This window comes from Zea mays, chromosome 1 (assembly GCF_902167145.1).
Source record: "Zea mays cultivar B73 chromosome 1, Zm-B73-REFERENCE-NAM-5.0, whole genome shotgun sequence".
Taxonomy (NCBI): domain Eukaryota; kingdom Viridiplantae; phylum Streptophyta; class Magnoliopsida; order Poales; family Poaceae; genus Zea; species Zea mays.
Window position 1 is genome coordinate 151,218,003 of NC_050096.1, and position 23,047 is coordinate 151,241,049.

The 23,047-nt window shown below is 43.4% G+C and overlaps 1 protein-coding gene across 1 annotated transcript; it reads right to left on the minus strand.

The window, feature by feature from the left end:
- Positions 1-20,941: 20,941 nt before the first annotated feature.
- Positions 20,942-22,778, minus strand: LOC100381783 (Solute carrier family 40 member 3 chloroplastic). Its single transcript, NM_001174582.1, has 5 exons — positions 22,506-22,778; positions 22,286-22,432; positions 22,099-22,205; positions 21,910-22,023; positions 20,942-21,816 (listed from the first exon to the last, which is right to left on the minus strand). The coding sequence occupies exons 1-5, from the start codon at positions 22,609-22,611 to the stop codon at positions 21,508-21,510; spliced, it is 783 nt and encodes a 260-aa protein (NP_001168053.1). The 5' UTR covers positions 22,612-22,778; the 3' UTR covers positions 20,942-21,507.
- Between the last annotated feature and the right edge of the window lie 269 nt (positions 22,779-23,047).

Consider the following 23,047-nt stretch of genomic DNA (forward strand, 5'->3'; position numbering starts at 1 on the left):
TTACGAAACAACAATATCTTCCTATGGCGGCAACACAGCGGTCATGGCGAAATCTTTCGTCATGGCAGTCAAAAATGTTGCACAAACCTGGTACTCCTCTCTTCGGCCAGGAACAATCACATCATGGCAAAAGCTGAAGGACATGCTGGTCACCAGTATTCAAGGGTTTTAGACGAAGCCAGTTACCGCTCAAGCTTTGTTCCAGTGCACGCAAGATCAAGAAGAATACCTCCAAGCGTATGTCCGAAGGTTCTTGCGCCTGAGGGCACAAGCGCCAACAGTGCCCAATGAAATTGTCATTGAGGCCATGATTAAGGGGCTTCGGCCAGGACCTTCAGCCCAATACTTCCCCAGGAAGCCCCCTCAGACCCTGGAGAAACTGCTTCAGAAGATGGATGAATACATCCGCGCTGACAATGACTTTCGACAGAGAAGGGAGGAAGCTTACAGGTTCTCCGAAATGGCCAGGGGCTTCGGAGGGAGAATCCATCCTAGGCATGTCAGATCAATTCATTCCACTCAGAATGACGACAAGGGAAGTCAGCAGCAGAGGCCGCAATATTCCTCCCAGGCTTCGGGGCAGCAACAGAGCTATCCTCGGCCCCCAGCTCCAAGGGGCAGAGGCGCCAGGGGCTTCGGAGGAAGGTTTGGGGATCAGCCCCGAAAAATTTATTACCTATTCTGTGGTGAGGACAAGGGCCACACTACCAGGATGTGCCATGTCACCATCCAGAAATAGAAAGAGATAGCAGAAGCTGCAGCCCAACAGAGCCAGCCGAAGCAAGTTATGCATACTGCTTCGTACCACTCACCGTATATTCCAGAGTATGTGGGTAACCACCCTGCAGCTTCTGTTGCTTCGGCAAGCCAACCTCAGGCATCTTGGCAACAGCCTCCACCTCCACCACCAATGCAACGAGGCCAGCAGCCAGAAGGGAGTCAGCACACTCACCACCAACGAGACTTCAGAGAGGAGTCCGAAGCTCGCACAGTCAATAGTACTGTGCCAGAATCGAAGCATATCTACTAAACAGATATCCTACCTCGGCAACAGTTTTTGCATTCAGTATCATTTTCTTTTTAATAAGGAACAATTATTGAAAACCTAAGTGTTTTTTGTCATTTTCAATTTCTTGTAATAGCTTCGTTTTTGCCATAGTAAAAATATACCTTCTCCACAGAATAACGGAGTTGCCGAAGCATAAGAACTTATGGTTATAAGGAGAACCTCCGAAATAACAAAAAGTCGTTCTAAGGAACGCAGCGTAAGTTTCCCGAAGCAACAAAAAGTCGTTCCTAAGGGAGCGCAGCGTAAGTTTTTTGCTCAAAAGTTGTTCCAAAGGGAATGCAGAGCTTATAGCGAAAAATAAACGCTGATACCGACGAAGTAGAAGGCGAAGAAGCTCCTAAGGGAGGCTTACAGCGAAAAATAAACGCTGATACCGCCGAAATAGAAGGCGAAGAAGCTCCTAAGGGAGGCTTACAGCGAAAAATAAACGCTGATACCGCCGAAATAGAAGGCGAAGAAGATCCTATGGGAGGCTTGCAGCGAAAAGTCAGCGTTGATCTTCGGCACAGATATCATTTTGCATAACATCACATCATCACATCATTTGCATAGCATAACATCATACATCATATTGCATCAATAACGCAAGAAGGGGGTTCAATGTTGATCTTCGGAGATTGTCTCGAAGAAGCAGTGCCAAGGCACAAAATAATTATTGAAGAAGCATATCTTCATCAAACTCTAAAATGAAAAGATCTATTGCTTACTGATTTTACGACGATTGGATGTTTTTATGAAATATGGATATTCTTCACGAAGCATGAAAAGAAGGGAAGGTGTTTTTTTCGCCGAAGGCTCAAAAACGGTATGTATGTAAAGTTTCATGCATTGTAAAGAATTAAGTTACAAGCAACTTATATATTACATTCAAAATTATAAAAATATTACACACTTTGTTCAGAAAATATTACATTCCAAATGTTTTACAATAATAGCTATTCTTCTTTCAAAACTGCTTACGCAGCTTCGTTCAACAGTCGAGAAACAGCTTCATCTAAAATGGCTTCGGCCATTTTAGTGATTTCTTCCTCTCTCTTTGCTTCTGGGACGGCCGTTGGCTCGAAGGGCTCTGGGGAAGGAGATAGCTCAGCTGCGATAGAAAACGTAAATAAGTTCGAAGTCGCAAAAATAAAACATAAAGTTAGAAGTTATTAAGCAATACCTATCCCCCTTTCTAGTTCCGCAGTTTTTTCAGCTGTCTTCATCGCTTCTTTTGCATCATGAGAATCGTTTTCACCCTTTTTTATTATCTCATGTGCCATCTTTCGGCCGCCATTCTCCCAGATGTCAGTAAAGAATTTTCCGCCCACTAAGCTGGCTTCGGCCGAAGGGTCTTTCGTACCTTCAATACTTAAAGTAGCTTCGGCTTGAGCCAAAGTTTTCACATGGTCGCAGCCTGATTTCTCCAAAATAGCCACGATTCCTCGGGCACCTGAGAAAGCGCAGATATCCCCGCGTCCACTCAGAACTTCCTCAAAAGCTTCAGCTTCGTTGCTGATCCAATCAATTGGGCCTTCAGGATCACCTCTTACGAAGTTGTCTTCGTTAGAGAGTGCGCCAACATTGGCGAAGCTAGTTTTTATTTTCTTAACACACTCTATAGACTTTTCATAACACCTTTCCTTGGATGCACGAAGTTCTTCAACGTTTTTCTCTAAATGATTTGTCCATTGTTCACTAATTTCTCGTTTAGCTTCTGCAACTGCGCATTTTTCTTTAGCTTCGGCTAGCTGTTTCCGAAAATCCTCAATTTCGCGCTTCTGGGCCTCAGCTTGGGCTTTGGAAGCAGCCTCATCTTCTTTTATTTTATTCACCAATGAATTTAATATTTTGTCTTTCTCAAGACCTTCGTTCCTTAGCTCAATTACTTCGGAACGAAGGTTGTTTAAAGCCATGGTGCACCCTTCATCTTTGGCACTTTTTTGCGCTCTAAGGGCATTGCTGAGAATAAGGCCCTGCAAAAGGAATGTGATATTAATAAATAAACACACGAATTTCTAACCACGCAAAAAGTGTATTTTCTCACCTTTAAGCTGTTATATGCTAAGTTGTCGGCCAATTCATCTTTTGACAAAACTGAAAGCCCATCTTCAAGAGTTGGGAATCCGAAGCTTCGTGCCATCTCCCGGCAGACAGAGATCTCCTTGCTGTCTGGGAGACAGTACAAGAAGTCTTCTTCTCCACTGCCATTGAATATCAACGCCCCTTTCGGATATTTTAATTTCTGGGCGTAATGATGAGCTTCTCGTTTTTCTTCTTCAGATAGTATTTTGCCCGAAGCATGTCGCATAATATAATCAGGCAATTTGGAAGGTGCTTCGGGAGGTGAAGAAAGAGTTTTTTCAGACAGGATTTGCTTTAAAGTTTCCTTTCTATTTTCTCCTTCGGTTTCCAAGGAGTTTTCTCTAGTAGACTCTGAAGGTCCAGTTTTGATTTCAGCCTGGTGCTTTGTAGTTTCGCCTCCAGAGGCTGTTGTTTCAATTTGTGCTTTTTGAGCTTCGGCAACTTTTTTCGGCGTAGAGCTTGAAGACTTTATTGTCTCCAGTACATCCAAAACATTAACCATCCTTTTCCTTTTGGGGGTCACAGCCGGACCCTTCTGAGCTTGTGGCACCCCAACTTCTGCTGAAGGGCTTAAAATTTCTGATACTTTTGTCCCTTCAGCTTTCGACTCTTCAGTTCTTTCAGCCTTCGGTGTTGCAGACAGCTCTTCAGCTTTCTGCGCAGGTATAGGTTTTTTGACTTCAGTAGCCGAAGAAGCCTCGCCGACAAACTCGAGCACCGTGGCCGGCTCAATATAGTGTGGCCGGTGCGTAAGAACCTTCATCTTTTTTCTCTTCGGCGTTGGCTCACTAGGAGCGGCCGAAGCAACTTCCCTCACAGAAGTTGTACCTTTTCTTTTTTGACCCCGTATTGGGTAACTGTAGTCAGGATAGACAAATCCGATAGCATCGAAAACTCTGTTCAGCCTCTTCTTTTTCCGGCCTCCGAAGGCCGCTGATAGCGCAGTATTTTCTGCCTTTGAGTACGGACTGAGCACTTCATCACTTGTAGCTTCAACGCATGTCAACCAATCGTCGTCTGGCTCGATAAATTGGTCTACGAACCTGAAGGTATATTTTAGTCGAACCAGACCACCTTCGTGTGGGTTGCTGATGGTTTCCTTCGGCATTTCCCAGTTAGCTACCAATGGCCATATCCTGTAGGCCACGTGCTCTTAAACTAAATCTCTTGTCCCGATGTAAGAGCAGACTACACCGAAGGCCCTCTGGCATTCTTCGTCTGCTTCATCCATTTCCACCTTTGGTTTCCGGAGTCCGAAACGCTGCCAGATAGGGCGCATGATGATATCTTTAATATCTTCTCGTCCCTTCAAATCGTTTTTTACATAGAACCATTCCTTCATCCAGTCCCCGGGCCATCTCTTCCGAAAGGTTGGCACGAGATAGCTTGACCCAGATCGAGCACCGAAGCTATAGCAACCAAAATTGTTATGATATTGCTCTTTACCCCAGGGTTTCATCTCATATAATAGCTCATGCATATTGCAGAAACTTTTTGCATTTGGCTCCAAACCTTGGCTCTTCATGGCCCATACGAAGATTCCCATCCTTATGATTGCTGCGGGAGTAATTTGATGTAGGCAGATTTCAAATATCTTTAAAACTTCAACCATGAAACTGCTTAGAGGAAACCGAAGCCCAGCCTTGAAGAAGCTTCGGAAGATCACGACTTCATTTTCCTTGGGAGTAGGACAAGTCTTCTCTCCTTCGTCAGCCCTCACAATAGACAAATCCCGAAAATATCTACCTCTCACATTGACAAGATGGCTTTGTTTAATGGTTGATTTTTCAAAAACTACATGGCTTGGCCGCCAGGGTCGATCTTCCGAGTCTTCCCCCCCCCCCACTTTCCGCATCATAACTGTCACTATCACCAGCATCTTCCCCCCCAATTTCCCTTGTAATCTTTTCTGTATTTGTCTTTGATATTGATTCAAGAAAGCCAAGATTCTTCTCCTCAAGAAGGCTCAGCTTTGTTTCAGCAGCAGCTTTCTTATCTTCAGACATCTTCAGAAATGCTAAAACCCGCTTTTAAAGCCGAAGCTTAAAAAACTTACAATTTAAGCAAGTCTTGTTGCGCAAGAGCTAAAAACTGAGTAAGCAAGAGCAGATGGCAAAGAAAAGCGTACCAAATGACATTGCGGTGTGCTCTTATTTATACGTCTGGTGCATTGAGAACAGGAGGGCCCCGCTTGCCATTGACTGTTGTTATTCTAGCAAGAGGAAGGTGTTTTTTCGGACCTTCGGCTTAGGGCCTTCGTCCATATCGCAATCTGAATTTATTATCCTAACAAATTAATATTGCGAGGGGCTACTGTTGGGGGCCTTCGGCTTCCGAAGGTCCTCAAAAACGTGATTTGACAATGTTTCTGGAGTATAATACATGAGCAGGTACCTTCGGACATGGACCCTTCGGACAAGTCAAAATTGTTGTATGAAGAAACACAAAGAGAACGAAGGATGGAACAGAGCCGAAGCTGTGCGCAAGGAAGCTTCAGCATGATGGCAGAAAAGAGGAAACCGACCTAAAGAGGAAAAGACTATTTAGACCCCGATAGATTACTATAGAGTTATTATCAAAAGCAAAGGGCCTGGATGTAATTTTACATGGGCTGTGACCCGTGCCTATAAATAGGTGAACAGTACACGCTGACTTGGCATTTGTTTTTGCATCACGCTTGTACTTTTACCTTCTTTCAAGTCAAAGGTATATTTGTAACCCGATATCATTTCTATTTTTCCATAGCAATAAAATAGAAATGAGTTGATAATAATACATAACTATTTGTATTATCTTTTATATTCCATGTAATTCCTTCTTCATTATAATATGTAATGTTTATGAAGGTATATCCTTCATAACCTTCGTCCGAAAATCATTATATCTCAAGGGAAATAATGCTTCGAAGGACGAAGGACTTTAACGTTTAACATTTTCTGTGTTGCCTTGTTCTTAACTCTTAGCATTTGAGAACAAGTCCCCAACAGTAGGCTATGCCACAAGGAAGGCTACAAGTCTTACCAATGCAAGGCAAAGACCGGGGAGAAGCAAAATAAAAGGCCAACAAGCAAAATCTCCAACTCCTACATCAACAAGGTGAACAAAAAGGCCGCTACACCATATTTGATCAAGAAGAAAAAGAATGGAAAGGTAATATCAATCAAGGCCAACAAGCAAGCCAACCAAGGAAAGGGAACCAAACGCATCTAGGGGCCAAAGGAGATTATCTCAACCTTGAAAAGCACTAAGAAGGTTTGGATCCCAAGAGGGAAGTGAGAAGTCCGAAGGGCTCCAGGGATATTTGAGACTCGGCAAAATTGGATGTATATCATGGAAAGCATCACATCGGATCAAGTCTATTGCCAAGTGCGTTATTGAATACTTTGGACCCAAATTCGAAACCATGACTAAGGTAACTAGATTTATTACATTAGTTGATTTTAGATATGTGTATCTATTTTCTTATATCTAGTTTTACCTTACATACCTAGTTTTACATGTGGTATTTTCTTTTCATTAGAATTGCATGCATACTAGGTATATCATATGGTAGGAATGCTCGTTTTTCAATTCATATTCTTGAGCAAATATACATGGTTTAAAATGTTTAATTAAGCATGACACATAACTTATTTAACATTCCTAAGTAGATGACACTAATGCTTTGCTTCAAAATATATATTCTACAAGTGTATTTATTTTCCAAGTGGTGTCATCTTGTTTGATATGTGTCAAAGCTCAGATTATAGATAATTTGTCCCTCTTAATCTCAAAATCAAAGTGCATGTCTGCTATAAGTATTCAAAACTTGTATGCACACTTTTAGGGGGAGGTTACTCTATAATCTAAGTCTTTGAGACTAATACTGGTTTTCATGTTTATTATGTGTAGTAGTCTCATTGAAGGAAAATGGAGTCCCCAGGACAAAGACAATAACTTCCACTGCAAATCTACATGTAGTAGTATTTCCACAAGTGGTTTCATTCCAGTATTGGTATCTTTTACATGTCGTCTCTAGATTTTGATTAGACTATATTACATATCTTATGCTTCCCATGTTGTTATAAATTCATATGTTGTTAAAATATATCTTTTACCTATGCATTGGGGGAGTTAGTCTAGTCAAGCATGTCTTGTTTCCTCTCTTTCTCATGTTATTTTCCTAAGTAGAGGATCTCCGATAGGGGAGTATGTCTTCTTTCATACAAAGGGGGAGAATATTCTTTAAAAGGGGGAGAACACACTTATTGGGGGAGTAAATTTTTAGAGGGTCAGTCTTTTAATTACTTCCTATATGCTTGTAATGACTTCCTTTTCGGTGTTTGATTCCAAAGGGGGATAAGTTTTAGGGACCAAAGCAATTAAAATTATATCAAACACCAAACAACACGAAATTTAAAAAATTTTAAATCTTGAGCTTACAAGTGGTTTTGGTTCTACAAGTGTTTTTGGTCTAAAATAGGAAGTATGTGGATTATGGAGTTAGGGGGAGGCTTAAGTCCATAATTGCACATTGTGGGGGACATACATGCATTCTAGCAAGTAGACTGCATATTTTGATCAAAATGTTTGTTATATTTGCTTGATTTAGTTGTGTTGTAACCAATCACTAAAAAGGGGAGATTGTAAGGAAAATGGGCCTCGACCCATTTAACTAATTGATTTTGGTGTTTGATGAGCAACATAACATGTGAACTAATGTATTTCCTAGTGTTTGTATTTGTAGTTCACAGGATGCTAAAGTGACTTGGACTAAAGCATTAAGTAAGCAACACCTCAAAAGAATACATTATGAAGACCGTAAGTGAAGATCAACAAGTATCAAGCAAAGTACAACATGAAGAAAGTGTTGCCACTGGCAGACTGTCTGGCTGAGAGCATCGGACTGTCCAGTGCCACATCGTCGGACTGTCCGATGCACCCGGGAACAGTAGCCCAACGGCTAGCTCCTAGTGGCACTATGGAGGAGACCCACCAGACTGTCTGGTGCAAGATTGACATGTGGCAACGGTCACTTGCAACGGTCAGATACAACAGCTAGTGGCACACCAGATAGGGCACCAGGCTATTCGGTGTGCCACACAGAAGCATCAGCTTTTCTCCAATGGCTAGCTTTGAGTTGGAGCCTATATATACTTCACCCAACCGGCCTTTTGAAGGTGTGGGAGCCCAAGCAACATACCAACACATGTTATAGACATTTCCAAGTGCTCAAACACCCAAATGCTTAATAGAATCACTCAATGATTAGCGTAGGTGCTTTGTGAAGTGCTTAGGTTAGTTAGTCCGCTTATGTGCTTGCTCTAGGTGAATCCTAGTTAGTTGAGTAAGTTCAGAAAAACTCACAAAACCCCTCGGCTCTTGTGCGAGTCGTTGTAATTGTATTGAGTGGGGCGAGAGTCTTGTGAGACCGTGACAGCCAAGTTTGTGTCACAACCACCACCGTGTACCAGAGGGAACGAGGCCCGCAGCGTTTTGGCCGGAAGCTCGATAGTGAAGACGACAGGGAGCATCCAAGAAGACCCGGAAGCATAGCACCACTTGCGCATGGAGAAGGCTCGTGGCTCTCTATGGATTTTCGCGACCATGGTGCTTGGCCCTCACTTGGGCTAACCTTTGCGTAGGGGCACCAACGATGATTATTCAAGACCTTGCTTGATTCTAGATACCTCAAAAAAAATGATGGCGTCGTTCACGGGAGTTTGCGTCTCTACCCTTGCTCTTTACCTTCCGCATTTACATTGGGTACTTAAGTTTAAATCTCTCTTTTCTAGTTATAATATTTAGGACTGGAACTTAGAGGTTTTGCGGTGTAGATAGCAACACTTAGTCAAAACCTAGTTTGCACATTCTAGATTGCTTATTTGCATAGGTTTTGTTCTAGGGATTTATTTATGGCATAGTTTAGAAAGAAGTTTTTAGAAGTCCTAATTCACCCCCCTCTTAGGCATCACTGTTTCCTACCCCATCGTCCACCCATGCCGAGCAATGTCATGATGCCCCTCTTTCACCGCACTGCAGCCTCAGCCACAACTGACTTACGCCAACCAGGTAAAAACAAAAATTACCATGACCACGTAGAGCAAGGGGTGGTACAAGCAAGCTCCCAGCGAGCCTCAAGTGAGGTGATCGGCACAATGGTCATTTGCTCGTAATCATGTACAAGGTCGTACCTCGCATTCCCCTGTGATAACCCAGTCGATGAGGTGGCCACATGCCCCCTATGATTGGTCAAATCAATCAAATGGTTGATACAAGGTCGAATAAGGAAGGACTTAATGAGATGCCCCCAGAGGGTCGAGCCCCCCAGTGGGACCACTCGCCAAAATCGTTCCCTGCCGGAGGGTGGTTGGATCTCACATGGATAACCCGTTTGTACTTCAACGGCTTCCTTCCCCACATTGACTAGGTTGGAGGAGGAGGACCCTCCCCTCAAAAGGACCTCAAAAAAGCCTTCCAAGGGGGGATACATGCATAACAAGGATCAAGCGCCCGAAGGAGACCAACTCAAGGGTCTATCCCTGAAGCTATGCCCGGCTTCGGCATTGAATGGACGTACGCTCAGCACGAGCCCAGAGCCATGGCAACCATCGCAAGAAGGGTCCGTCCCAAAACTGCAATTATACCTAATAAACCCCCAGGAAATCCTCATGGATTACTCGGGGGCTACATCTAGCAGATGCGCTTGCACACACCCGGGAATTTGGTCCTCAACAAGAGCCGAGAACCATGGAAACAATCGCAAGGAGGGTCCGTCCCAAAACTGCGAATATACCGAATAAACCCCCAAACAATACTCATGGATTATTCGAGGGGGGCTCTAGGGCTACATCTAGCAGATGCGCTTGCACTCATCTAATACTTAGGTCCCAATGAAAGCCTCCACCCAACTCCAATAAGTTACATGAAGGCTCAGGGCTGCTATCGGGTTCCCAGGAATTGGGTGCCCAAAGTAAGCCCAAGACTCTCGATGGCCCACTTGCCAATCAGGTCACTGCCGAGCAACTCAAAATGGTGGAGTCCCCAACCAAGTCCTAGACGAGTGGCACTATGAGGCAGAGCGGACGACCAAGTCCTTGTCGTGCAACCCTGTGAGGCAGAGCGGATGACCAAGTCCCTACCAATCAACCATGCGAGATGGAGTGGACAACCAAGTCCCTACCGAGCAACCCTGCAAGGTGGAGCGAACGACCAAGTCCCTGCCAAACAACTCTACGAGGTGGAGGTGCCGACCAAGTCTCTATCAAACAAATCAGCAAGCAGGGGTCCCAATCAGATATTGTTGATCCACGTCAGCCACGACACGATGCATAGTCACCAAACTAAGTCTAGCGGCATGGTATACCGAAGGGATGCCGGGAAGTATCTATCATGTGACATTATGCCATCGTATACAATCTATGCCTTGTGGGACCGGTCAAACCCAGTCGAGGTGAACCTAAGCATCAGAGTCTCCACAGTAACCCGCATACTGGGCAGGACAGAACAATACACCATATCGAGTGTACCCATACGCACGCTAAGAGAATGACACAAGGTTTCTGACAAAAGGCAAGGTCGCGCCGCGCATGACCAAAGACATGCCCTGACTGTCTCCTGTGGGCACGCCTGATGTCACTATGGGAACCTCAACGTCGGACTTGCTACATGGACCCATATACCGAACGGATAAGACAGTACGCTATGCCTAGCAAACAACTATACACGATCCTAGAGACGACGTCACGAATGCTACATCAGCAAAATTACCAAAGACAACACTACAACAGATCATACCCATACTGATGAGGACATCCTCCACTATTACTCGTTGGCAAAGACGCAATTGGCCCAGTTGACCCAATTGTAGTCGGACGGCGACCGTGTGAGCCTCAGAATTATCCCACCTCGCTTAACTTGGGAGGAGGAAGCCACTTTAAAAGGGAGAGCAACCCTTCCCCCATTGGACTAGTCTTTTGGGGCGATTGGGCCTTTCCCTGAGTTGGGTGTGCTTAATGAACTGTTGGGCTCCGGGCAACCCTAATTTGTTGGTCCTCGGCCAACCCCACCTGGGCTGGGTGTATCATCTGGTATCAGAGCTAGGGCCCATTTTAAGAAGGTGGGAATGATGAGGACATCCTCCACTATTACCCGTTGGCAAAGACGCAATTGGCCCAGTTAGCCCAATTGTAGTCAAACGGCGACCGTGTGAGCCTCAGAATTATCCCACCTCGCTTAACTTGGGAGGAGGAAGCCACTTTAAAAGGGAGAGCCACCCTTCCCCCATTAGACTAGTCTTTTGGGGCGATTGGGCCTTTCCCTGAGTTGGGTGTGCTTAATGAACTGTTGGGCTCCGGGCAACCCTAATTTGTTGGGCCTCGGCCAACCCCACCTGGGCTTGGTGTATCACTTACTAGTAGGAAACAAGTCCCCACTTTAAGGTTCTACCCTTGAGCTATAAAAGGGCAGGACCCCCTCCTTCCCACACACACACAACATATGTAATACGTCTCTCAGAGTAATACTACGATCAACACTACACTTGTAACACCCCTGGTGTTATAAGAACTAAAACTTGAGCATGACATCATATGCATTGACATTTCATTATGTTTGTTACACCTAGAATGCATCCACTAGGCTAAAACTTCAAAACAAGTGTGATGTGGTGACTTGAAGTGTTTCTTAACCCTAGAGTAGGGTACTTAACCATGGGATTGAGGTATATGGGTGTGTGTGTGAGGCCAAATTGAGTATTACCTCAAAAGTTATTGGAAATGTTCATAAGAGACTAAATTTGATGGATTTGAGTGGCACACAAACCCTAGAGCACTCAAAACCCTAATGAGAACCCTAGAAACCCTAATTTGTGCCCTATATGGTGATTTTGATTTCTAGGCACTTTTGGACCAAAGTGTCTATATCAAAGTGGTAGAATATCACAAACCAAGCAACTTTTACATTGGAAGATTTTCAAGTATTGTGGAACAAATTGGAGTTATTTGCAAAAAGTCCCAATAGCACCTATGTGGTTAACTCTGAAATCAGTGTGATTAAGTCAAGTTTATGCCCTTGTATCTCTTAATCCATGAAGATTTTGCCCCAAGTCATTGCAATAAACTTGTAGAGATATGTTAGTAGTTAAAGTTTGATTAAATGATCTAGCCCAAGAACGGTATAGAAGTTGGATAAAAATAGACATGAAGTTGGACTATCAGTTAACCTTAAGACTGAATCTTGACTATCAGTGAACTTGGATGAACTTTGAGATCGATTTGCGGGGGATTCCGTGGATGTTTGATCAAGGTCTTTATAACAAAATTACAGCTGGTACATTGGACAACAATTTTGATACAGGCAGGCTAGTGGGTTGTCACACGAAAATTAGAGAATGAGGCCCTGCAAGTTGCTCGGTCAGACAGACTAAACCTAATTGCGATGGTACAGTGACTGAAATATCTCAGATGCAGAGCACCTCGCCACCACTGTTGATCAGCGCTGTGATTCGCGCAGCGTTCCGGATGGGTGCTCGACGGACGTCTCTTCGCCGTGATATTTACGGACAGGGTAAGATCGCCGTCGTGGCGCGTGAACACCCAGGCCGCCACGCGGCAACTGGCCCTTGCAACCATACCTGACCGCCGGCACAGCTTTCCTCCATTGGTCCACGACATCGTCGAAGTAACTGTATCACGGTCGTGGCGAGACGTGTCTGGTTCCTAGAAAAGAACCACGCTCGATGTCACCGGTGAAAGCCAGCGAGGTCCGGTGAAGCTTATCGCCTGTACCTTCACCATGTGTCATCGGACCTATAAATTCGTCGTGTCCTTACCCCCGTCGTCCAAATTGACTGTGCACTGATCTTCGCCTCCCAGTTACACAGCTAACGGCTCACTAACCACCCCTTTTTGTCCACCATTGACCGAGATCACCAGAGTTCCCTGGGTGCGGTCATCATTACCGTCGTGAAGAACCCGATCGTGGCCAGACTTCCTCGGGTTAGTCCGTGCCCGTCCAATCCCTGTTTCGATGTGCCTTTAACCTTTAGTTGCTTACCATGTCGGCCAATTGCATACTACTGTCACTGAACTCCTAGAACATCACCTCGTCGCTGGGAACATCGCCAAGGACACCTTGCACGTCGACCCACTCTCCCACGCCCACTCCGTCCAAATTTGCGCGTGTACCACACCTCTGGTGAGTCCCTAATGCTTGTCGTGCCCATCGATTGAGTTCTACCGCGTCGCAGCTTCGGGACCAAGCCCAGCGAACCTCGGAGTCCACCACAAATCAAGTAACATAGACCGTAGGCCATGATAATCCAATCAGTTGTGGGATAGTGGTCGTTTAGGCCCGGGGAGGAGGTCGGGGTGCTCGTCGCCTCGGGAAAGGGCTGCCGGTGGTGAGCTTCGGTCGCGGTAGCCTGGTGTTCGACGCGGCGCTTGTCGGGGACTCACGGTCATAAGTAGAACAAAAAAGGGCTTATATGTGAGTGTAAGTGACACATGTGAATAGTATAAGTGGGTGCGCCTGATTTCTGTGTAGGCTTAGGTCTTCTGGGCTGAATTCGGCTCAGTACTATTCATAGTTTTCCTTTTTTTCTGCCAGACTTAGAAATTTGTAACAAATACTAAAAATGGAAAAGTATGAGACCAATTTTATTAGACTTCTAAAATCCTCTAGTATTTAATAAAAATAGTTCCAAGATTTTTAATCCAAACCTGGATTTGTTTAGTATTTAAAGATGCCTAAACCTAGCCTTTTAGAATTTTAGAAATAATTTAGTAACTCCAAAAATGGTAAAAATTTTTGGGTAAGCTTAGTTTGATGATTAAAGCCCTTGGGTGGAGTTTGAAATGATTTGGACATTGTTTGGTCCCAAACCCAATACACTAGCTTCCTAGGGTTTAATTGCCTAGTACTGATAGAATACTAACTCAGGAAACCCTAGTGACTTGTGTGTACAATGAAGGAAAGTTGTATTCAAGATACAACCTAGTATGTTTCTATTATATACCTGCATATTCATAGCATCACATAAGCATTCATGTATATGTATTGTTATGTATAGAAAGCGAAGAAGAAGTTGTAGTCGAAGAAGAAGTTGTCCCGCAAGCTGAGAATCCCCCGGTTGAGAACAACTCCTATTTTGACATCTGTGGGACAGACCCCGAACCTCCTGCAACACAAGGCAAGCCCCGGTGCATTTACCCCTTTCTTTGTTGTTTTAAACTCTTTATCACTTGAGATGGTGCATTAGGTGATAGGAGTTGTGTGTTAAACAATTGATGCATTTCCTTCCTTGGCATTGATTACCATTCCTTGTTACCTGATTTGCTTAAAGTTTTCTGATGCTTAGCTTTGCCTTAGAAAACAAAATGTTTTGTTTTAAACAAAAAGTGATGCTTCATAAGGGATGGGAATTTTTACAACGAAAAGATTTGTGGTGGTGGATCCATCATGGCCATGATGGGTTCAACATCTAAAAAGATGTACCTCTGTCAGGTACCAAACTTTGGGTTGTAAATGATAAAGACGAGACCGGGCAGGTGATTTACACGAGAAGGAAGTCTCGGTGTAGTGTCTCCGTCTGAGTCGCTTAAGGACTGAGCCGATGTAGGCCTGCTGATCGAGGACCTTTTAACTGGCCATATGCCTCATCACGGGTAAGCTTTGCCTCAGTCGAACCAATACCAGAAAGGCCACCACGCAATGGGAGTGGAGAGATGGCGAGAGTAGCGTGTACCCTCTATGGCAAGAGGCTGGACGGTGGTGTATCTGTGCTCTCGGTTGGCGTGAACCCATTCTGGTCTTGAGAAACCCGATGGCGAGTTGACATATTCAAGGGTAAGTGCTACATATGTTGTGTGGTTGGAGATCCCCAGCTGGTTATTAATCGATTCGGATCGTTGTTACCTCTCGGACATGAAGACTTGGTCACTGACTTACACGTAGCAATCAAGTGAACTCAAGGGGTGATAAAAGATGGCTAGTGTAGGCCAAGTGTTTGACCTAGGATAGAAAGAACTCTAGATACAGGTAATTACTTAACCTGCTAATAAAAAATGGATTTTAAGGTCCACTGTTAGTATGCTTTTCTGCAAACAAAGTCTTTGATTCTTGATCAACTTTACCTTGACTCCCAAAAGTAAGCATGTCCTTGAGAAGTCTTTTTCCTTTATCGGGTAAGACTTGCGAAAGTACACTCCGTACTCAGGGTTTTCAAACCCATGTTGTTGTAGGTGATGAAACAACCGAGTTTTGTTGTTTCTGCTCAAAGGTGGTGCCTAAGCAGGAGGAAAATCAGTAAACTTGTTGGCGGGAGGATGTTTTGCCTCCCAGTTATGTAATATTAAGTGCTGCACTCGAACACCCGATATGTAATAAATACTCTCTCTATATTTTATACGTATGTAAATTATGTTATTGTAATCCTTTTCGCTTATTCTTTACTCCGATTATGTGTGTAATGTCTGCGTGATGGGTGAAGCGCTCTTGGGCGATATGATGAAGATACAGACAACCGAACTTGTCGAGTGATTATGCACACCTGCATGATGGTCTGAGGTCCTTAGAACAAGGACATCTGTAGGTGGGCCTAATACCTTGGGAGGTTCCGTCACAACACTGAACTAGGGGGAAAGCCTGAACCACTATAAACCCTCTGTTTGAATCCCTGAATTCATCATTCGGAGTGAGTCGACGCTAGCATCCCCTTCTGAACACATTCTATTGTCCCCTGGTTCCCTGAACCACAACAGGTTTCTAGAAAGTTGAGCGCTCATTTTCCACATCCTCATCTGGGCTCTGATGTAAGGATGAATAGTTGAATGTGGGCGTAGAAAATACACATACAAAGCCATTTGAGGTATCTGTTAGAGATAGCATAAGACTACCGTGATAACCAACTACACCACAACACCATCGTGACTAGGGATTGTAGTTAGACCCATGGGTGCGGGTGCCCATGGGTTCACACCCATTAGGTGTGGGTGTCAAATTAGGCCCATGGGATGTGGATACGGGTGTCCAATTAGACCCACGGTGTGGGTGCGGGTGTATATTTCCACCCACGGGTGCCCAATGGGCTTCATAAATAATACTCCCTCCGTTTTTTAGTTCAAAAATTAACTAATGAGCGACAAATATTCGAGAACAAAGGTGGTAATATATTGTCCTAATTCTTAATTTTTGAGGGATTGAATTTGTCCCATCTCACTAGAGTTTAGAACTCTATTGTGTTTGAACCTTGTTTCTATTTATTTTGATGCTCATCAGCTATTTGAACATATAGTAATTATTGTTTTATTAAGTGTGGTTTCACCATTGCTAATTTGAGATATTAGAAGTTTGATTTGGTCTATCATTAAGCCTCATACAACACTATTATGTGACTAAATTGAGTTTAAAACAATGCTATCATGTGAATTGTCAACATATTACATGCTACATGTTGATAAATTGACTACACCTATATAATCTATATATGTTTTTACATTTTATTTGTAGTATGATGTGTGGTGCTACCTTTCTAAGATTGGAATATTTGTAAATGTCGGTACCCAATGGATGCCCGAGACCCAACGGCCCTAGGTGTGGGTGTGAAAATGCACTGTCACACCCAGTTTTGGAAGTTAAACTGAATGCGAAACGCGTACGTGCCAGGATCAGAAATTCACGTACACAACGATTACATAAATGACTCGTCGTAGCACAATGCTTCGAATAACAATAAAGAGTAAGTAATAATACTATAGACTAGAGTCATTTACATAATATGAATCAAAGTGCACATAATAGAAACGTAGCCAACGTAAATAAACTCACCACAGGCAGCTGACTGAGGGAGGTCGCTAGCCTAACCCTCGAACTCATCGACGTCCTAGAACTCCTAGAGATCCGCCTCGATGCCTTCTCCTATACCTGAGCATAGGTTGCGCCAAAGCAACCTCGTGTTTTGTGAAAGCAAGGTGAGTACACATCAACGTACTCAGCAAATGTCTCGTTTAGCTGAGGTGGACTAGCTTTATGTGGGGTTAGGGTCAAAGCAGTTGCTTTTAGTTTTTTCAGTTATTTATTATTAGTAGAAGCCAAGTTTTAGCAATAATTAACTTGTGAATCATTTCCTCATCGAGGAACATCATTATCATCATCGAACTAGAAACCATTAATAGAATCATTGCATCTTGAACCATCTGTATCTCTAATAAAAGAGGATCCCAAGACCGCTCTTAACCGTGAGCACGACTGATATATCAGTTTCTTTCCCCTGCAAAGGTTGCACACTTTACTCACGAGCTGTGATTCCCTTTATGCCCGGAGAGCGCTACTCCCCATTGACCACTAGCTAGGTGGCCTGGTAGGGTATCACTACGTAGCATTTACAAAGATTCCCCTGGTGTGTAGTTGCTCGTTAGGTTTCGCCAGTCGTATAAACACAGTACTCCTCCCTAAGCTGGGTGACTAACAAAACCAAATCGAATGAACATCGGCACCACCCTTAGCAGAGCAAGCACAATGCCCCGGCCTCATTGACGGCCCTTCGGCAAAGTCAACTATACCCCCAAGTTCATCTAATTAATCAGCTAAGGGCGTCTCATTCCACCCTCATGGTTGTACTGTTATCCCGGGTGGTCTCTCAATGAATAGGTCCTTACGCAGAGGTACTCAGGAAACAGCCTGAGTCCCCTAAAGTATCACAAATCATCATCATAATCTAGATAACATCATCGTATCATAGATATTCGCATCATGTTCGTTTATTAAAGTAGAGCAATAGCATGAAGCTAACCAAAATAACCCAAAAGGTAATCAAGGACAAGGTAAATACAAAGCTAGTCAATGCTTAGGTTTCAATTACGTAATACGGGACAGTGAATTATAAGTAAGTAGGACATAATGGGTTAGAGGGTGCTTGCCTTCACCAAACAGATGATCAGGACCTTCAACCTTGTAGAACTCAAATAGGTTGATCACTTGGTCGCCAATGCTCGACCATCGATTCCTCGAAGCTCGGAAACGGATTGCGATCTAATCGCAGCGCGAAGCGAAGACGAACATGCACAAGCAAACAAACATATATATATAAGAACATTACACCATTCAAAGAAAAACATAATAAAACATGCAAAAATAGAGCTCGTTACTATGGTCACGTGACGAAAAGAAACGCGACAGTCGGAGCTACGGTCGAGAAGTTATCGCGTTTACGCTAAACAAGTACTAGTTAAAACATTTAATTGGAAATAATTATCTTAATTGACATTTATCAAATATAACTTAAAGCTATTACTTAGTTTTGGCTAACTCACTATTTTAATTGTGGATGATTAAATGAATAACTAATTAACTGACATGAGTGATTATAAGTGAACGGTTTAATTTCACGCGCGGATAACGCGCGATACACGCGAACGGCGTGTGGCAAGGCGTGCGACACACGCGAACGGCGCACGACAACGCATGTGAACAGCGTGCGATAACGTGTGTGAACAACACGTGCGACACTCGTGAACGACACACGACGACGCGCCCGAAACTGCACTGCGGCACGCGTACGGCGCGCGGGCCAACACGATACGCAGAAATTAATAAATAGACAACATGATTAAACTAAACAATTATTAATAAGAAATATTTCAGTTAAGGTTAATCATGTCGGTGACTAATTATAAATGCGCAAATCGAATTCCTAAATTAGATTTTAAAATTGAAATGTCGTCCTAGTAGCCATCGGTCAAGAAAATGTTTAAATAAATTAAATAAAATATGCAATAGTAGGGAACAATACTTCTAACATGAGGATAATTTTAATACGAATCTAACGTAACTTGAATGGATCGAATCGTGTTTAAAACGCAAAAGTATCACTGTTTTATAATAGACTCTAAGTCATGCGTACTAAATTACAAAACTACCATCTTCTTCCTCACCTCATCTTCTTCCTCCCATCCATGGAAGAGAGAGGAGGGGGAGGGAGCTGCGCGCGCAGGGGGGAAGGCTGGGCCGAGCCGCGGCCGCCGGCTGCACGACCGCACGCGGCGCGCGCACGCGGAGGGAGGGCCGCGTGGCGCGGTCGCCCGCGGTCGCCAGTCGCCGCCGTTGGGGGAGGAGAGGGGGCCGCGCTGGGGGAAGGGGGAGGTGCACTGCCACTAGGGGAGGGAGAGAGAGGCCTGCACGGACGGGAAAAAGGAGAAACAGTGAAACCCTAGTTGCAACAATGGAGGTTTCTCACGGGAAGAAGACTCTCGCCGAAGCAGAAGAGCAAATCATCGATTGACGGAGATTCGGAGGTTCGATCGATAAACCAGACACACTATGGTGAAGTCCTCGACGAGACGAACGCAGCGGTACCCTCGGATTCCGCAGATGATGCACGGATCGGGAGTAATTGCTCGCCGGAGTTGAAACCGTTTCCGAACTTCGGCGAGTAATTTCGGGAGTTGGGAATTAAATCTAGAGAAACTGTTTCATGTTCTGGAACGAGCTCGACTAGGAGAAGCCAGGCATATATATAGCTGGGGTTCGGACGAGATGAAAATTAGGTTCAAATTCGAATTTTACCATTTATAAAATTCAGAAAATCCTAGAAATCCATATTTTGTGCTCAAAATATTATTGATGCTTCCAAAAATTCCAGAAAAATTCCTAGAAATGTTTTCGCACCTAATGAACTCAGAAAACATACTTAGAGTTTCTAAAATCATTTTTAAGGACCTCGGATAAATAGATTTTGGTTTCCAGAAAATAGAAAATATTCTGAAAAATATGAAAATCTACCGAGAGCTTTTATAGGATAAACTAACATGTTTCAAACATATTTTGCACTTAGAAACACCGTGCAACGGCATGAATGCAACAACCAAGGCGCCTGTAGGGCTCATTCCACTAGGTTCGTGCTAATATAAAACAAAATAATTCTCCATTATTAGGAAAAAGAGAAGGAAAGCAAAGAAGTGAGAGAATAACACCTGAATTTGGTGGATATTAGCAAAGAAATTTTATACCCCAAATTCAGTGTGTTACATGCATGCACCCATTAGACATCACGGGTGCGAGTGTTTCTTGATGTAATGGGTGTCAATATAGGTGGATGTTTGCTCCATCCATTGCCATCCCTAACTGTGACAAGAAACAACTCATACAAAAACATTGGACTTCACATTAACAACTTAAGGGCATGTACACTGGATGTGTTAAGCTGTGTCTTTGATTGTAGCTAGGGATGAATGTAAAGAAACGTAAGACACGTCTCTTAACAAAGTCACGTCTCTTGGCTCTATAGTCGAGATAGAAAACATAACTGATTAATGGATTGAATTTATTGAGCACTCTGATTGGTGCAATAAATATAGTAAGACACATGTTTTAGACACACCTACTGCATTACACTATATCTTAATTATGTCTTATGGCGAAAAGGCTTCTAGGTAATAGTTAAGGCTTCCGAGTAGCACCTCCAGGTTCGATCCTCATGGGAGCGAATTTTGGGCTTGGTTAAAAACATCCCCTCGCTGTGCTCCACCCGCTCTTGAGTTACGAGCGTGCCACCCTCCCGCTAGGCTATGGTAGAGTGAGTAGTGACGGCCCGCTAATGATAGGGACCAGGGTTCAGAGATTTTCTCGATCAAAACTATATTTTGATTTCTTCTTAATATAATACTAGAAGTACAGTCTTTCTCTATCCAGGCGAGAGTTTTTTTTAATTATGTCTTATGCTTGATGTACTGTCTATGTGTAAGAGGTTCAGGGATGTACATGCCTAACAAGGAACCAAGATGACAGGAGAAAGAAGACAGTGGATCCAATAAAAGATACAGTTACACATTTGCAGCATCAGAGGAAAGGTGAGGGGGTTAGATTTCATTGACTGTGTGCTACCGATGGCTGTTAATGTTGTTCTACATCAGCTATAACAAGTAACACTTATACAGATCAAATATGTGTTGTACAGGTGAGGAGATGAACGAGTATACAAATTGAATTCTGCGCATGGCTGAGGCCACGAGGAGCAAATGCTTCTACCCTAAGTGTATCCCGTATTGAACCTAAATGTCACACTGTATCTTAGTATCATCGTAACGGTATTGCAGATCCAACAAGCACCACCAGCAAGTAGGCGCCTGCAGTTTTCCTGGTTGTTTCCTGCCTCATCCACTATCTGCAAAACGTGAGGTAACATCTTATTACGTTACGAGTGATTAATATTTTATGTCTGGACATTAATAATAGTAGTTTCCATTTAGATAATAGCTAAACTGGAAATCAGGGATGCAAATATCCTGCCAAAGAATAAGATTGAGAGACATACAAATATCCCTTGTCAATTAGAAGTTCAAAAACTTCTGATCCCGGATTTCCTAATAAAGTAACAGCAAAGATACAAAAACCAGTACTTACATTGCCTGAACTTGATAAAGGGGATCAACCATGAATAGTTCCCTCTGCTCATCTGTTGGATTTGTTAACCACCGACAGAACATCCATGCTGCCCCAGCAACTGATGACACAGACAGGATCGCCAGGAAGCCGAAATGGGAGACATCATTCGCAATTATAGCCATAGCAAGCATGACTAGCTCCGCAAGGCTTGCAATTGAAACCTCCATTCCTCCAATTAGATTTGCTTTTGAAGCAGGAACACCTGTCTGGACAATTTGAGTCCCCACAACATCATAAGACATGTGCCCCAACCGCGACAATGCCTGCAGATTAACACGGAATAGATATGATTACTCTGTAGCATTCAACTAAGTTCTATTGAAAGGGGGGATATGAAGTGAACATTTCAGTCTTACAATGGATGCTAGGAATATAAGTAGAGGTGTCGTTTGCGAAATTGAACCAGCCCAATACACTGTGAGCGCGATTGACAAGAGTGAAGCTTGAAATATCAATCCAGCAGCTCCCGCCTGTTATAACATTAGCCGTTTGCATGAACCGTGAAAGAAATTACGGAATCAAAACCAACAAGGTAGATGTCACACCTTTAGAATTCCAACTCTTTTCACCAGGCTTGAGGAGATGAATGTTGCAACAAGGCCCATGATAGAGCACAATCCACTGAAAGCACCAACAATGGATGGACTGGTACCTGTTCAAAATTGACAGATAGTCTTGTAGAGAGCCTTTTAACATAGTAGGATAGATTTAAACCAGAGAAGTGAAACCTACCACGATGCATCAATAATGCAGTCATTATGGCACCTGGAGCAAGTGCAACATTGAAATTTAGGAACACGGTAGCTGCACTTGCAGGTAGAACTGTTTGCTGCTTATACTCATTCCATCCATGTTTGATAGCCCTCAAGCTATTTGGAACTGAAGGTTAAACACACTGTTAGACCATACACCAAAGTAAAACTAACTAGCCAATCATATCAAAGTTCCTCACCTATCCTGCGTACATCTAAAAGATCAGCACAAATAGATTCATCAGTGGCAGTTCTAGAGGAATCAAGTGCATGGCAAGAAACTCTATTGATTAGTTGACCCAACATGACCTGAAATTGGAAATACCATATAGCATTGTGAGTACGCTACATCTGGCTACCATATTCAAGTTTTAGGAGTGATGATAAATGTGGTTTACCAGAACAGGGAAACTGCATATCATTAGACCACTAGCAATCTTTAAACAGGTCACAGGATGGTATTTGGACAAAAGAAGGCCAAAAACAGAAGCACCAACTGTCTGCAATCATCCCAAAAAAAGAGGTATTAAATACAATTGTCCACTCAGAACAGGATATTATGTTCAGCTTTTTGCAACCAATAAATAGCAAATAAGATCGATACATGATCAGCCTTGTTGTGTGCTGAAGTATCAATGGAATAAGATAATGATATGCAAGTCCAAGAGAGAAAAGTCGCACCTCACAAACTAGATCAAGTCGATTGAGCACAGCATTAGCTTGAGCTAATGCAACAGGCCTG